The sequence below is a fragment of the Strigops habroptila genome, chromosome 4, assembly GCF_004027225.2.
Source record: "Strigops habroptila isolate Jane chromosome 4, bStrHab1.2.pri, whole genome shotgun sequence".
Lineage (NCBI taxonomy): Eukaryota > Metazoa > Chordata > Aves > Psittaciformes > Psittacidae > Strigops > Strigops habroptila.
In genome coordinates this window covers 17997805-18012671 of record NC_046358.1, presented here as the reverse complement: position 1 = coordinate 18012671, position 14867 = coordinate 17997805, and the positions used below count along the sequence as shown (strand labels likewise).

Genomic DNA, 14867 nt, shown 5'->3' with positions numbered 1-14867 from the left:
TCCAACTTTCCATAGAAAGTATGCAACTATCGATGTATTTATTTAACTGCTGATAGGTTTTGGAAATAGCTTTTTCCTCAACATAACTCCAGCCCCTTTTCAAGATTCTGCTACATTATCCACTTACCAGCATCTAGCAGCTTTCTCATGCGCAAGTAGCTGATGGTCAGTCTCATAATGGATGCTTTGTCCAGGTGTGCACTCACGGTGTGGGGCAGAGGCAGCTGATGGGCAAGCTCATAGAATACCTCTGATTCCTTACTCCTTCGGCAGCGGGCTGCATCTCTTGACTTCTCTTTTCTGCGTTCTGAGCTAATCCTATATAAACAAAGTTTGGAGTTAGTTAATACAGGAAACGGAGTTCTCTTTGCAAGCTAAATTTGAAACTAAGCTGCCCAGTAGGCAAGTACCCAGTTATCAAAATCAAGTAATTCAAAATCTCAGTTTAAAAGTGTAACTGTAATTCTGTGTAGAGAGTTCTGCCATGGTTGGGCTCTGACAGAATTAAATTCAAACCCACAGAGTATTCCAACAAGAGAACTTCAAACAGACATCCACATACTCAGAACTGATCCTGAAGTACTTTTCTTGTACTTTGACAGCTGCTTCTCTAGCCTCCAAATCCTGTTTCCTTCCTCTTTCCTAGCCCCTTAACTCCATTCAAAATACTACAGTGTAAATTATTTCCACTCAATGCTCTAGCAGCATCACATACACCCTCCAAGTTCTTCCCTTGTTACCAGCCTTATAAAGCCCACCTAATGGGTCAGATAAGCAAGGACATTGATTTAACATGAAGTGTCCCGATTTTCAAGCAATCCAAAAAGTCTCTTTTCCAGCTTTCCCCAGTACAGCCCCTTCCGCAGTCTCCCCTATATTGGAAAACTCCAGCTGGTAAGAAATTGCATCATTCTCCTTCCACTGCCTCTGTTAGACTCACCTTCCCCAAGATGCATTAACTAAAGGACAACTCACTAAAAGCAAGCGCTCAAACAGCCAAGACTTTCCGTCAGTTGGTAACATGGATAATTCTCCCTTTTCCCAGTACCCACACTGGTTCCCGTTTGTCTTATGCATCTATCACGAGTTTTCAACTGTGCATTTTCATATGGAAGTGAAGCTCCAATTTTTTTTTACATCTGAACAAGAACTGTGGTCCCTGAGGAAATTATGTCACTGTGGTTAAATGTGCTTTTATTTTTAAATGGACAATACAAAAGCATACGGTATTATTGCCCATTTTTCTTTTCATATGTTTGTGTCTTCTGAAGACACCCTATCTTCATTTTGCATACACCTGAGATACAAAAGGCAGTTGCACTAATCTATAGAATCCTCTTTTTAACAGACTTACACAAAAATTGTAATATAAGCATGTCTGTAAACACTATTTTTATAATTCAAAGTCACATGCCTTTTGATGTTATCATAAAGAGAATTAAGTGTCGTTAGTTGCAAAAGACAGAAAACACAGCATTATTTACTAACTACAATTTAGGAATTACTTTTTTCAAATATCATTAGACTTAAAAGTCATATACTACCACTGCCAAATTCACATTGCTAAGTTCACAGATCTGTGCAAAAGCGCTTTTTAATTAGCATGCCTCTTGTGAGAGGTACCACAAATGATAGAGGAAAGCAATTGACAAGCTGATATTGCTTGGGAAATAATGAACCTGATTAACATAAGCGAATATATACCCAAAAGAACATGCTTGCAATCAGCTACCTGATGCGCTACCCACAATAGCCAAAAACTTGCCTAGTTTGAGCAGAAACATGCAAGCGACAGTACTAACACGGAAAGCATGAATGCCTTGAAACACAAAAAAAGTTCAATAAGCTGGGATAAAGACAAAGGTATCAGAATCTCTTCTATGATTACCTTCATTTTTTCCCAGCTTTATGAAACTGTATGGCATTCCCATCCATCCCCAACCCCACCATCCTCTCCTCCTACCCTTGCCACTGCCAGCAGAAGGAAGTGTTAGAAGCTTGATTTTCAGAATTGTAAGTTTTATAAGAGCTAAGAATAGGATTATGTTTTCTCCTTTGGTAACATTATCAGGCTACTAGATCACAGAATACTATTTCTATGTAATGAGAAAAGTTACTAAATCAACGTAGTAATAATGGAGATCTTTGGAAAACTAACTTATGGATATTACCATTTTAAAACATTCCAGACATACAATAGTTCTATCAGTTTCTGTGAACGTAAGCTCATGTTCCTCAGAAGGGTAGCCTAAAATATCTGATAATATTTCCCATCTTGCAAATTTCTTCACATTCCATTTCCCCATGACAACAAAAGTTCCTGCTCTAGTCATGGATATCTTGGTCTGAGAAGCTTGAGGCTTTTGACATACAGATATATCTGGAAAGAGCCATTACAAGAAGTCTGACCTTTAACAATACTGAAAAATGTTTTTGCTATATAAGCTGATTGATTAAACATTTCTTATTGAAGACAGGCCTAAAGGAACTTTCCTCTTCATGGAAAATGAAGGGTGGAGGTGAAAACCCATCTGGATTATCTTTGTCCTCTTTCTTAGACCAGAGATTCACTGACAAAGTAACACAAGTAATTATGCTGCCTTAGACAGATCCACCTTTATACCTCTGATTTTTCTTTATTAGCTAGTCACTCAAGATCCCTACACCTGCAGAAAGTTCATTCTACAATAGAAACTCAAGGGAGAATTACTGGAAGTAATTGGTTTCCATCTGCCTAGATGCCTGCAGTTTTGTCATTGCTTCCTTTTCAACTGCAGACACTTTTAAGTTAAAACCCCCATGTTTTGGCAATAACATTGCGCACTTCAAGGCTTGCACAAATCATAAAGGGCATGTAGAGAAGAAGAATACAGGAGATGAAAATAGATGCTAACCTCGCAAGTTGTGATTTCAGCCCCTTCCCTCGTGTTTTCTTTCTCAAAGCCTAATGTTCTTGAAAATATTTCAGCTAGTTTCTGGATTTTTGCCTGGTTTTAGCATGCTTAGTAGCAGACTTCAAATACAAACAGTCAAAACTTCTCACAACCATTAAACTATTAATTACTGAATGAAACACTGTTCTAATCAAGCTGATAGTGCTTCTGTTACAAAATAATCCTGGAGTAAGAGAATCAAGTGCTGCCTGCTGGAGGGCTGCCTAAGCTTGCGATGGGCAAAACTCAAGGAAAAGTGCAATGTTGGTACCAACCGGTGCTGTCCAAGCAGCAGTCTCCTCTCCCTCTTACTAGGTATTTCCTTTCTAGAAAGGCTACTAATATAGATAGATATTTAAACTGTACAGCACAACAGTTTGCTATTTTTAGCTGCTGTTTAAAACTAAGCTGTAACCAATCTGAGTAAAACCCAGCAATTTAAATAGGAAGATTAACTGCCAGCTTCAAAGAGTGTTTCTTTAATGGATCAAACTAATAGAGAAAAGGTCTTTCGCAAATGAGGTTTAATTACCAAGTGAAGTCAGAGTTGCCTCAACACAGGATGCCACCAACTAAAAAAATCCTTCACTGTTGCAACTACTCTAAGCTTTGTTACTTACAGTTGCATAAAGTAAATGAAAAAACACATCAGCATGTGTAGCTGCCCACAAAGTTCTGTGTATTCAATTAAAGGACGTTGAATTCCTGTAAAGAAAATATATTTCCTAAGTGAGTCTCTTTCAACTAAGGGGGGAGAGGGGGAAAAGGAGCTCAAGGAAGATGACTTTAAACAGCCAGATGTGAACTGCCTCAAAATCAGCTTAAATAAGTCATTTAAGAGAGATTTGCAGAACTGCCCCTACGTAAAGAGGCAGTTTGTCTTCACAACAGAAATAACCATTCTGTTGAGACAACAGGAACCCAGGCTCCATTTAAAACAAACCCCAAACTTAAGGGCTGTATTGCAACCTTCTGCTATCAGTCTTGCATGAAAGAAAAACCCCTGAAGACTCAGAAGAAAATCTCAGCCGAAGAGTGGATTATACGTGCAATGAAAATATCAAAAGTGCCGGTGCTAGACAGGAAATTGCATGCATTTTCAGGTATGATTTTTCCTGCACAATTTCAGTGCCAGACATTCATTTCCATTTTGTATTTCTGCCACCAGAATACAGAAGCAGAGAGCAATCCAGAGCAGGTTATGCATCACAGCTCACAGAAAGCAGGGTTTCACCAACAGCTTTAAATTCAATACTATGCATTTTCTATATGTAAGAGATGTTTACATGCAATAGCTGAATAAACAACTGAGTTCCAAAAGATATTCAAGTTAGAGACCCAGAGCAAAAAGGTATTTCACCACCAGGATTCACTGCAGCTGAAGGATATTACCCAGGCTCCCGCTCACTGCCTCAAATCAAAAAGGCTTTAAAATACAGCAAGGTGGACATAAACAAAGTTTTAGAGCAAGCAAGAACTGGCCCAACAGCCTTCAGAACAAAGCACACCAGCAGCAATTACATATGCACCAGTAGCAGATGTTAACATGGCCTCTCTACTCGAATGTGCAACTCCTGTCATTATTGGCATATGAAACATTTGGGGGTCTCAAACAATCTGTTGTTCCCCGTAGCATCCCAAAGACCCCTCTGCCCACCACTGCATATTTCTACAAATGATTCTCCAATTAAATACAGCCCATATTTTTCAACTCCTTGACTGGAAAACTAATCAATGGCCACATTTTAAGCTGATTTGTTCCTGCTTATTTACCACTGCCTAAAAGAACCCTGGAAAATACCATCAGTAACTGATAAATTTCAGTTAAAAAGAACTAGATTTAAAATAGTCAATGGACAGAGCTTAAAACATGTAGTATGTCAACTTTGTCTTCTTCTAGATTTCTAAATCATCACCCACTAGAAGGAAAATTTTACATGGTGTACACAATATTACATTAACACAAGAAACAAAGGGTTTTCCTCTATGCTCCTTTATTGCTATTATCTATTTTCTAGCCTTTCTCCCATTCTAACTTGCTGTTTCTCTAATCAGGTAGATTTTGCCCTGTAGATGTTTTCAATTCCCATGTAAAAGAGCTATTGTGCATGTATTAATTAATCCAGGCTGATCTTTCTTGATCTAGGTTTTAAGAACATTCTAAAAATTCATAAGCATCTTCTGATAGCAGTTCAATTTTTCACTCTATAATCGTTTTCTACAATTGAGTGGATTGTATTTATCATGGTATCTGTTCTTAAACAGTTTCATGGAAGTATACCATATGGAAATAATATAATCCAAATGAATAATGTGCCTCAAATCTGCTAACATCTCATTATTGAACTTCAACTATCTTTCAGTTCTGCCATTAATTCCCATCATTTGCCAGTACAAGATTCACACTTAGTACTAACAGGAGTTACATACAACTTCTCCTCAGACTGTAAAACTAGCATGGGAAATACCTGGCTTAGAAATGGAGCCACAAAGACCATATATGCTATAACACAGCTTCAATTTTTCTTCATTATGCAAAAAGATGCGGCTATTATAGTACAATAATACACTAACAGTAGATGCCATCATGATGGTATTGGAACTTAGAAAGCAGACCTGTAAGTGGCCTCTTATTTCGTTTTTAAGGTTGAACTCATTCCTGCAGCTAGTACAAAACTTGGTCATCTTTTCATGCCTAGCCTAAACCAGGTGTTTCTGCCAGCACAGCTGTATACAACCCCCTGTTTGCAGCCATACCCCAGCAGAAAACACTAGCGCTGGTATCTTCACACCAGCCTAACTAGCTGTGTTCACATGAACCGTCTGAAGAGCTCAACCCTAGGCAGGTCCATGCCGACTGCTCTCACCTACAGCACAACAGCACACCAAGAAAATACTGACTGGATACAAGCTCACATAAAAATGGCACAGACTGCTAAAGCCATTCATGTTTCTTGTGAGGAAAACAACAAGCAAAAATAAACCCCACACCCAAATCTCATATGTAATCACAAGCATGTGATTTTCTAGACAAAAGTCTTGCTTTTTATGAATTAATGAGCATTACAGCCCAGTAATCGAACTCAGGACAAGAAATCAGAAATACCTTATATACAATAAGAGTAAAGAGATTTAACTGCAAAAACTAGCATAATAGCCAGACAGAGATGACAACACTGTATGTAAGCTATTAGGATTCATTCCATAGCATATTCCCTTCTAACACAGCAATTTAAGTAATTTTCTTTACACAAGGGTAGTTACAGGCATTTACCCTAACTTGGCTATCACCAAAAAACCCCTAACTAAGAGAGCCAGCAGGCAATTCAGACCAGATTAGCTACAGTAGCACAAACATTCTGAGTGAACACTGAAACCTACTGCCGTTTGCAAAATGATAGTGAGGAGACGCAGTGAGAAGGGAGTCCATCAAGCTACGCATGAACTTACAAAGTCAAGTCTTACTACAAGACTGGGAAGTCTATACAAACAGCCATTCTATAGATAGGTAAATTACGGCACACAGGAACAGGCAGCAGAGTCTGAAGCTCCTGAAGCCGGCACGGGACCACACTGCCAAGATTACCCATCACCTTGATTTGGCCTTGAACTGACCTGAAACCCCAACTACCTCCCCAATTAGAAAGTGCAAGCAAGAAAGCGAAAGCTTCCAAAATTAGTATTTCTAATTCAGAACAAGAAGTGATTCTGCTGTGTCCTACTACACAACGTAACCCACTGATATTTTACCTTTGCATAGTAATTTACTGTTTTTAAATAACCACGTGGCATGCCAGTAGCTGTTTGCAAGAAAAGTTGGGGGTTTTTTTTCGCCCAGCTAGGTTATTTGGCTTTTTCCTAGAATACAGCATTATTTTTTAGTTTTAGTTAGCTGTGTTCTGCCCTTCAGGATGAAAGATACATTGTAGTTAAATTGCATTTATTATTACAGAAAACAACACAGCTATTTAAGAGAGGTATCTGGACACAGGCTGGACACAACTAGCCACTAAGTGCTCCCCTCCCTTCAGCCCTCCTGCTTTTACTTCTACCAAGCTCACAGAAAAGATGCAAAACATAACCCCGAGATACCTGTCAGGCTCTAAGCTAAGAATGCTTTAGCTACAAACTGGTCTATCTTCTAACAGATGCAAATTCTAGATAAAGTAACTAATTTTAGTTTAAATCATAGTTTTAATACATATAATTTATGTCATTCTATTCAGGTTTTCCAGACAGGAGGTTGGGCATTTTCCCCTCACTGCTTCCATCCAAGTTCTCAGCCTCTTACCTCATGTCCCTCGACTGCTTTCAGTTAACAGGGCACTTATGATCGAAGGTTAAGAAATAAAAAAAACCTAAAAAAAAAAAAAAAAACCCCAAACAAAACAAAACAAAAAAACCTACCAAAAAAAAAAAAACAACAAACCCAAACAACAGAACTGAAGTAAGAGATACAAAATTTTATTTTCCTGTATGAATAGAGAACTAACAGATCCACTAAGCAGTCAAGAAAAATACTTGCAACAACAGCTAGGACAAAAAGCCCACAGCAGTGTCAGCTCAACATCCAGTAGATTCAATAGGGAACACTGGAAAAGTCCTTTCTGAAGGACTGAGCACCAAATACTCCCATCCCCTTTGAACTATGTAGACCTTCTCATTTCTTTAGCTTAGTTAGGTTGAAGCCTTTATATTTAATGTGGATTACTTCAAGTCTTCTGTTCCTTGGAGCACATTCTCATCTCTTCCAACGGATGTGAGCACAGGGCAAACATAACAAGGTAAGCCTCTAGTAACTCTCCTTCTAGCTTTAATAGTCCATTTACTATTCTCACTTGCAAGCAGCATGAAATAACTTCACAAAAAAAAAAGAAAAAACCCAAACAAAAAAAACCCAAAAAAACAAAAAAACAAAACAAAAAAACCACAACAAACCACCAAAAACCAACCAAGCAAGCCTTGGCCTCAAATTGTTCTGCTTCTTGAAATGTATTTTCATAATTAACACCAATCTGCTTTAGGACTGACAGTGAAATTGTTCTGGTAAACAAAATGTGTCATATTTTTCAGGTAACACTCCCAGGATTATTGCAAATTGAGTCGATAAGGTGATTTAGTAAGTTACTTGGTGAAATCTTCCACTGCTGTAAATATAATAGCACAGTTCAGTGCTGCTGATTCAGTTTCCTCTATTCTTCACTTGAACTTCAGGCTCTATTTTAATGTAGTGAGTTACAAGATGTTGTAACATTTTTGCTCAGAACGCTTAACAAGCGTTCATTCACACCACACCAAATCAAACAGAAGATGCACAGCGTCTCTCCTAACACACACAGTTTATTATGTATTGGATGTCTTTAAGGAACAACTAATGGATCATCTCGAAGCACCAGTTCTTCAGTGCCAGCAGAGCCATTTCAAATGTCTTGATAGTAAAATATCTCAGTGTTTTAAAACGCTACTTTTTTTTTTTTTTTTTTTTTTTTTTTTTTTAATACAAGTCCCAGTATTATCAGGCTTCAACAGAAAAAAAATAACAGATTCAGCACGTGATGAAACTCCTCTTTATCAATGTACTTACTCTTGAGACCTTAGACCAAACCCCCAAGCTGGTATGAACGGGTGTAGCTTCAACTGAGCCTATGGCTCCACATCGAAGAACCCTAAAGTGTTTGTCACCTACATAAAATGTATTTAAAAAAGATATATATACACATATATGCTAGCATGTATTCACTTGATTTCACGTTCACGTTTTTAATAATTTCAGAACTTAATTTTTATAGAGGCTTTTATTCTAAACTAAATAATAGAGGAAAACCTTAACAGCCTTCATATCCAGCGGTAATTTGGAAACCTGTACCTTTCCTGAATTTTCAGTCATTAGTTAATGTAAAAAGGCTCACCTTCTCTCCTGGGCCATTTCTGTGGTTCCCAATGTCATAAAACCCCCAAGTGCCTCCCATTTTGGAGCAGTACTCTGCGGAACACTCAGATTCTCCTGCATGTTCCTCCGCTTGCTCTAATACAAAGGAGGTTTCTCAAGAGAGGCTCAAAATACTCAAACTTTCTCAAATTCAAAAGAGAAAGGGCTGTTATAACATGAAAAGATGATTAAGGTCCAAGTTCTTTCCATGCATTACCTACGTGGTTTTTCTGAGGCATGTAAACACCTGCCTATATAACTGTGTTTGTGAAGATAAAAGGAGCATTTGAGCTGATGACTTGTAATCTGGAACATTCCTTCCTTTTGGACACCAGCTTGCTAGAAATGGGTTACTGTGCCTTCTTGCTACAGTTCTTGCAAGATTTGTTTTTGGTTTGAAGCTGTTTGTTTTTTAAATAACATATCTTGTAATCAGATCAGTATTTGCATCTCCTTGAAAGAGCAGTATCATCAGGAAAATCTAGATGCTCTCGTATACCATTGCTGAACCATGAGGTACTTCCCTCCTGGGTTTACTTAACAATGCATACTCTATGATCATATAAGAATTATTTTGTTGGCATATCATAACACCAAGCTCTTCAAGAATAAATTGAGATAATACTGCCAAGTTCTTTTCTGCAGAACAACAGAAAGAATACTCAAAAACCAGCTGTTTCTGTCATTCAATGTCCTCTTTAATACCCAAAATGTCACACGAGCCTACTTGAAATCCAACCTTTAACATAAAATGGTGCAATATTACTACTGAACAACATGACACACTCAAGAATTCAATCCATTGCGTTACATAGGCTCAGTAAGACTCTTCAAGGCTTTCGGGTCGGAAGCACACCAAAGTGAATACGCGCACTCTAAAGAACCTCAGACGGGTTCAGGCTTACACTGCAACACTGCTGACATTTGCTAGTGTTATTAATATTTATTGACTTTTTTTTATTTCCACTTCACCATTAGCAATCAGAGTCCTGGAAACAGCCTTATAAACTCCACGCATTATAGTTCAAGGATAGGGAGGAACAAAGGTCTACAGTTGCTTTCACAATGCACCAAGGAGGAAGCAAGCACCTGTAAGTAAGCGCATGCTTTAGCACTGCTGACTGAAGTCTTACGTGTGATAGCAGGATGGTCTTCTCTGGGATCTCTTCTGGTGGTGGCAGAAACACAGCATGCAACTATGCCTCTCAAGGCTTACGAAGGACATACTTTAGCATGATCTTACCCTAACCTAAATAAGCCCTTGATGGACATTTCTGATGAGAAACCAACCAAGAAAATGGTGATGGCAACTAAGTGAGGGAATAAAATAGGTTATCCACTTCACGCATTCACCATTAAACCAATAGTTGACTTAATTGCCAGACTGAAGTTGCTGATAACAGTATGCAGCTACATTTGTGTCGTTCCCCAGCCCCCGCTGAAAACGGTCCAGGATGTGCCTCCAGAGGCACCAGAAAGGAAGAGCATTTCTACAGAAGACAGAGTCGCTGAAAAAACTTGAAAGTTCGTGAAATAAAAACATTTTACCATCCCATCACCCCATTACAGGCCACCTGACAACCAGGGCCATCTGATTACATCTACACTAGACCTCTTCGCTAAATGTGGACCGGTTGTTGGTATTTCGGGCATGCCAGTCAAGAGCCCCAGACTGCAGACTGGAGACACTATGTTTTAAAAGGGCAAAGCAAGCTTTACTGTAAACAAAAACCAGAAAACCCTCCTGCTGCTTCCATCAACACACTGCCAAACACTCACACCTTCACTGATAAAAGGAAACCAAAGCACCAACAGAGCAAAATTATGGAAAATATCTTCAGTAGGCAAATCCTCCACAGCTATTCTTCCCTGACTATCAGTGTCTTGATAGCAAGGAAAGAAGGGCATTAGCACTATGCTGTTGCCTTTATTTTTAGTGGGCACTCAAAAGTCATTTCTGATCACTGTTACTGAAGGAATTTGGAACTGTTTCATGTTTGAGGAAATAGCAAAGAACAGACAGCACAGGTAGTACCACCAGGTAAGCCCCATGGCAAGGCAGACAATCCAGAAAAAGCCAAAAAGCAGCAAAACCACCGTTCTGTAAGCCAGAAACCACCCTGCCCTCCCCATACCTGTGGGGAGACGCTACAGCAGATTTACTGAAAGATTTCTCTTCTCCTTACAACACAGTAGATACAAAAGGTTTTTGTATTCGCTTTCAATTCTAGTAATGGTGGCTCAGTTCCACCAGCATTGAAAGAAATTAACAGACAAAAAACAATGGCACATACAATCCTAAAGACCTCACACAAGTTTAAGAAAAAACAGCAGTTGCTAGTGCCCCTCAGCACCAGCAGCACAGGATCTGGGCTTCTCGAACAGATTTTGGAGCTAGACTCGGTGGCAGAGATCCAGCAGCAAACCCCTGGTCTTCCAAATCATCCCTTAGACACTAGATGTTAAACTTCAAGTCCCAGCTCTGAGAAACTGAAAAGCTGAAGTTTTTCTGCAAGGCACTCAATCAGGATGTTAAATTTTACCATCTTAAGACTCAGAGTGAACATTCAAGGAATTACTTAAATCTTCCTGCCTCTAATTTTTATTTAGCACCAATCCCATTAAAAAAATATGTATGTTATCCTACAAAGAAGGACTTCAAACAATCCAAGATTCATTTTTCTAGAGTGTATACCAGCTGAAAGCCACTACCAAAGTAGTGTAACCAGTAACTTATTTTAAACGGTGCAAGAATTACTCTGCTAATAGTGAAGTGTCACACCACAAACCTGGGGAAAATCTTTTCTTATCAGCCATCTGCGCGCTAGAGTTTGTTAAAAGACTATTGAGAAAAATCAGCATCCTTCTCAACAAGCGCCTTAAATTTGAACCAAATGAGAATCAATAAGCAAACAAAGCTCCCAACAATGCTGTTTTACCCACTCCATGCACTGAGACAAACTTGCCCTGGTAGCACATGGGGGAAAACCCAGGAACACAGGAAAGTGATACAACTACTGAAGAATAGCTAAAACCCAAATAACTCAATACCTAATCATGTTACGGATACTTGGTTTCTTATGGAATTTTTACACCTGTATGTATACGAGAAGCCTGGGACTAGATCAAAGAATGGGTTCAATACACCAGTATACAAATCCACACTTCCAGTTACTATTATAACTAAACTGCATTTATGTAAGACTGAGACACACACTCGGTCAAATTCCATAAATCTGCATCTCACAGCACATAGTTAAGCAAATAACAAGCTTCGTTTTAACTATCAAGAGCTAAACACTATCCAAATACAGGCACAGTGAGAGACAAGGAATAAAAGGATCTCAGTGCATGCCAAAACAGAGGTGTACTATATAGACACAATTAGTCAAATTTCTATCATCAAAGAACAAGACTCAAAGGTCTTCTCCATTAAAGGTGTTCTCAACATGGACACCATCAAACCTAAACCCATCTAAACCAACCCAGGATCTTGAGAAATGCTCAAGATTTTCAATAAGTTCTCTGGTGAGCTCACATCCTTCCTTTTTGCTTAGCCATCTTTGCTCAACTGCACATTCACAGCCCTCAGGATGAGCTTACCATAGATACAACTTTATGTTTTCAATTACAACCCTACAACAGAAATAATCTGAGTATTCCTTACTGTTTTATAAGAAACATTCCCAACTTTGAACTCTGTCTACAGGAAACAGAAAACAACGAATTCTCCTTCTTAAGCCCTGCCTTTAAGGAAGGAAGGATAACCTTTGCATACTGATTCTTACATTCTGCAGAAAGGAGATTACATCCAGGATAAGGAAATTGCAAAAAAAAGTACCCAAGTGGGACAGAATGGTAAGTTAAAGATAACAAATGCTTAAGGGAATTAAAAAAAAAAAAAAAAAAAAAACCCACACCAACAAAAAAACAAGCCCCACACCAAACAAACAAACAAAACCAACCTGACCAAACAGAACAACTTAAGCCTCAAACCCCCTTTCTAGACCTCCAACTAAATTATGGCAGCAGAGAAAGCACAAAATAACCTTTTCTGTTGCAACATTTTCTCCCAGGGTTCTCAACACCCATCAGCTTTCAGTAGACAGAGGTTACAGAGAACCAGTGATACCTCCAGGTGCCACACTGTACGGATTTCATTAGACTACACCCCCCCCCCCCCCCCGCACCACTGTAACAACTCCGAATTACCACGGAGGTGATACAGACCTCGAGGTGAAGCGCTCCCCGCTCCCAAGCCCAGCACCCTGCACTCCCAGCTCAGCACAAAGCTCACCATCCATTTTAAAACCCAGCCAGTCTACTTCCCGACACAACTTACGCACTTTAATACTTACGGCGTTTAACCTACTCAGATGACCCTCTGATTCAATAGCTAAGAAAACCCACCTCGGGAAAAAAAAAAGCAAACCCCCCCAAAAGGTATCGCTATCAATATAAACAAACGGCGTCTTCTGCAGATGGCGATTACGGCAATTAATCTCCACAAAGCGCGCCGGTGGGGCACCAACGCAGAAATCTGGTCACCCAAATACTCAAACTCCCTAACTTCACCGCCTAACAAAGGCTTTTAAGGTTTTTATTTCCCCCTCCTAATTTGAGGTAACAATCCTTGGTGAATTATTCATACTCCTCAACTCACATTGTCCAGCCACCCTCCGCCCCCCCTTCCAAGGGTTTAGGTTTGATGGGGTTTTTTCCAATTTATATTTCCAGATTCCAAAACGGCCCTTTTCTACACAAAACCAGGCGGCCACCGAGCCCGGGGTGGTCTGGAATAAGGCACAATCGATTTCTCCCCACTCGTTTTCAGAGGCAAAGGCAGCCCGCGGTCGCTCCCCGCAAGCGCAGGGCGCACCCCGGCTGCCCTCACAGCCCCGCGGCCGCCCCTCGCCCGGCGCGGGTATCTCGCTTCGGGCGCACAGGCCGCCCGGGCGCCACGGCGGAGGCGCAGGGAGCAGAGCGGGGCCCACGCACGTCCCGCGGGGAGAAAACACAGCGCACGCTCCCACCCGCCCGCGGACCCGTGCGGCGCGCCAGGCCAGGCCGGCGGGACAGCTCCCGCCACAGCGAGCACCCCGGCAGCGGAGGGCCGGCTCGCTCCCCCCGCCGACAAAATGGCGACGTGGACGGCGGGGAGGAGAAGCAATGAAAGAGCGGAGCGCTCCGCAGGCCGGGGCAGCGGGGGGGAAGGGGAGGGGGCAGCGGTAACAAAGCGGGCGGCGACGGGGTGCCCGGAGGACAGCGCCGGCAGCACCGGGGGGGGCCGGCGGGGGAAAGGGGGGAGAGCAGGGCCGGCCGGCGAGCAGGGGGGGCGGGCAGCGCGCTGCCGGCGCGAGCCGAGGCCCGGCGCCGCGGGAGGACAGCTCGGGAGGCCGCGGCGCGGCCAGCGGTACCTCTTCTTGTCGGTGACGCCGCCGGGGCTGTCCATGGCGGCGGGCTTGGCTTCTCCTCCTCCCGCCGGCTCCCTGGATGCGAGGCGGGCGGCTCCAACGGCCGGCGCGGGGAGATGGCGGCGCGGCCGGGAAGGGGCCGGGTCTGGAGCCGCGCGGGCTCAGCACATCGGGGCAGGCTGCGGGGAGGTGCGGGCGGCGACGGGCGCAACGGCGGCGGTGGGCGGCGCGGGGCTGCGCGCGGAGGAGGAGGTGGTGCGGGGGCGGGCGCGGCCTGCCCGGGCCCCGCGCTGCGCCAGTGAGGAGCGGCGGCGCGGCCCGGCCCCTCGGCCGGCGGGGTCAGCTGAGCGCTCAGCTGGGAGCGGCCGGCGCCGCACGTGTGGCGCTGCGCGGGGAGGGACCGCCGCAGACTGGCCCCGGCGGACCCCCGGGGCAGGGGCTCCGGGTCCCGCACCCGCCGCGTCCCGCAGAGCGGGGCTTGCCCCGGCCGGGGTCGCTTGGCTTCATGCGAGCAGCGCCGGTGCGGATCGCTAAAGGGTCGCCCCAAATGGGACCGCCGCTCCCGAGAGCCCGCCGGCGCGGCCGCGCGTC

At 42.5% G+C, this 14867-nt stretch overlaps 1 protein-coding gene across 1 annotated transcript in view; it reads right to left on the bottom strand.

The window, feature by feature from the left end:
• HIF1A (hypoxia inducible factor 1 subunit alpha) overlaps positions 1–14653 on the bottom strand; it is a 33750-nt gene extending 19097 nt beyond the window's left edge. Inside the window, exons 1-2 of the mRNA XM_030481365.2 lie at positions 14280–14653; positions 128–318 (exon numbers count right to left, since the gene is read on the bottom strand). Coding sequence (XP_030337225.1) covers positions 128–318; positions 14280–14314 — 226 coding nt within the window. The 5' untranslated portion in view covers positions 14315–14653. The remainder of the gene's footprint in view (positions 1–127; positions 319–14279) is intronic.
• Between the last annotated feature and the right edge of the window lie 214 nt (positions 14654–14867).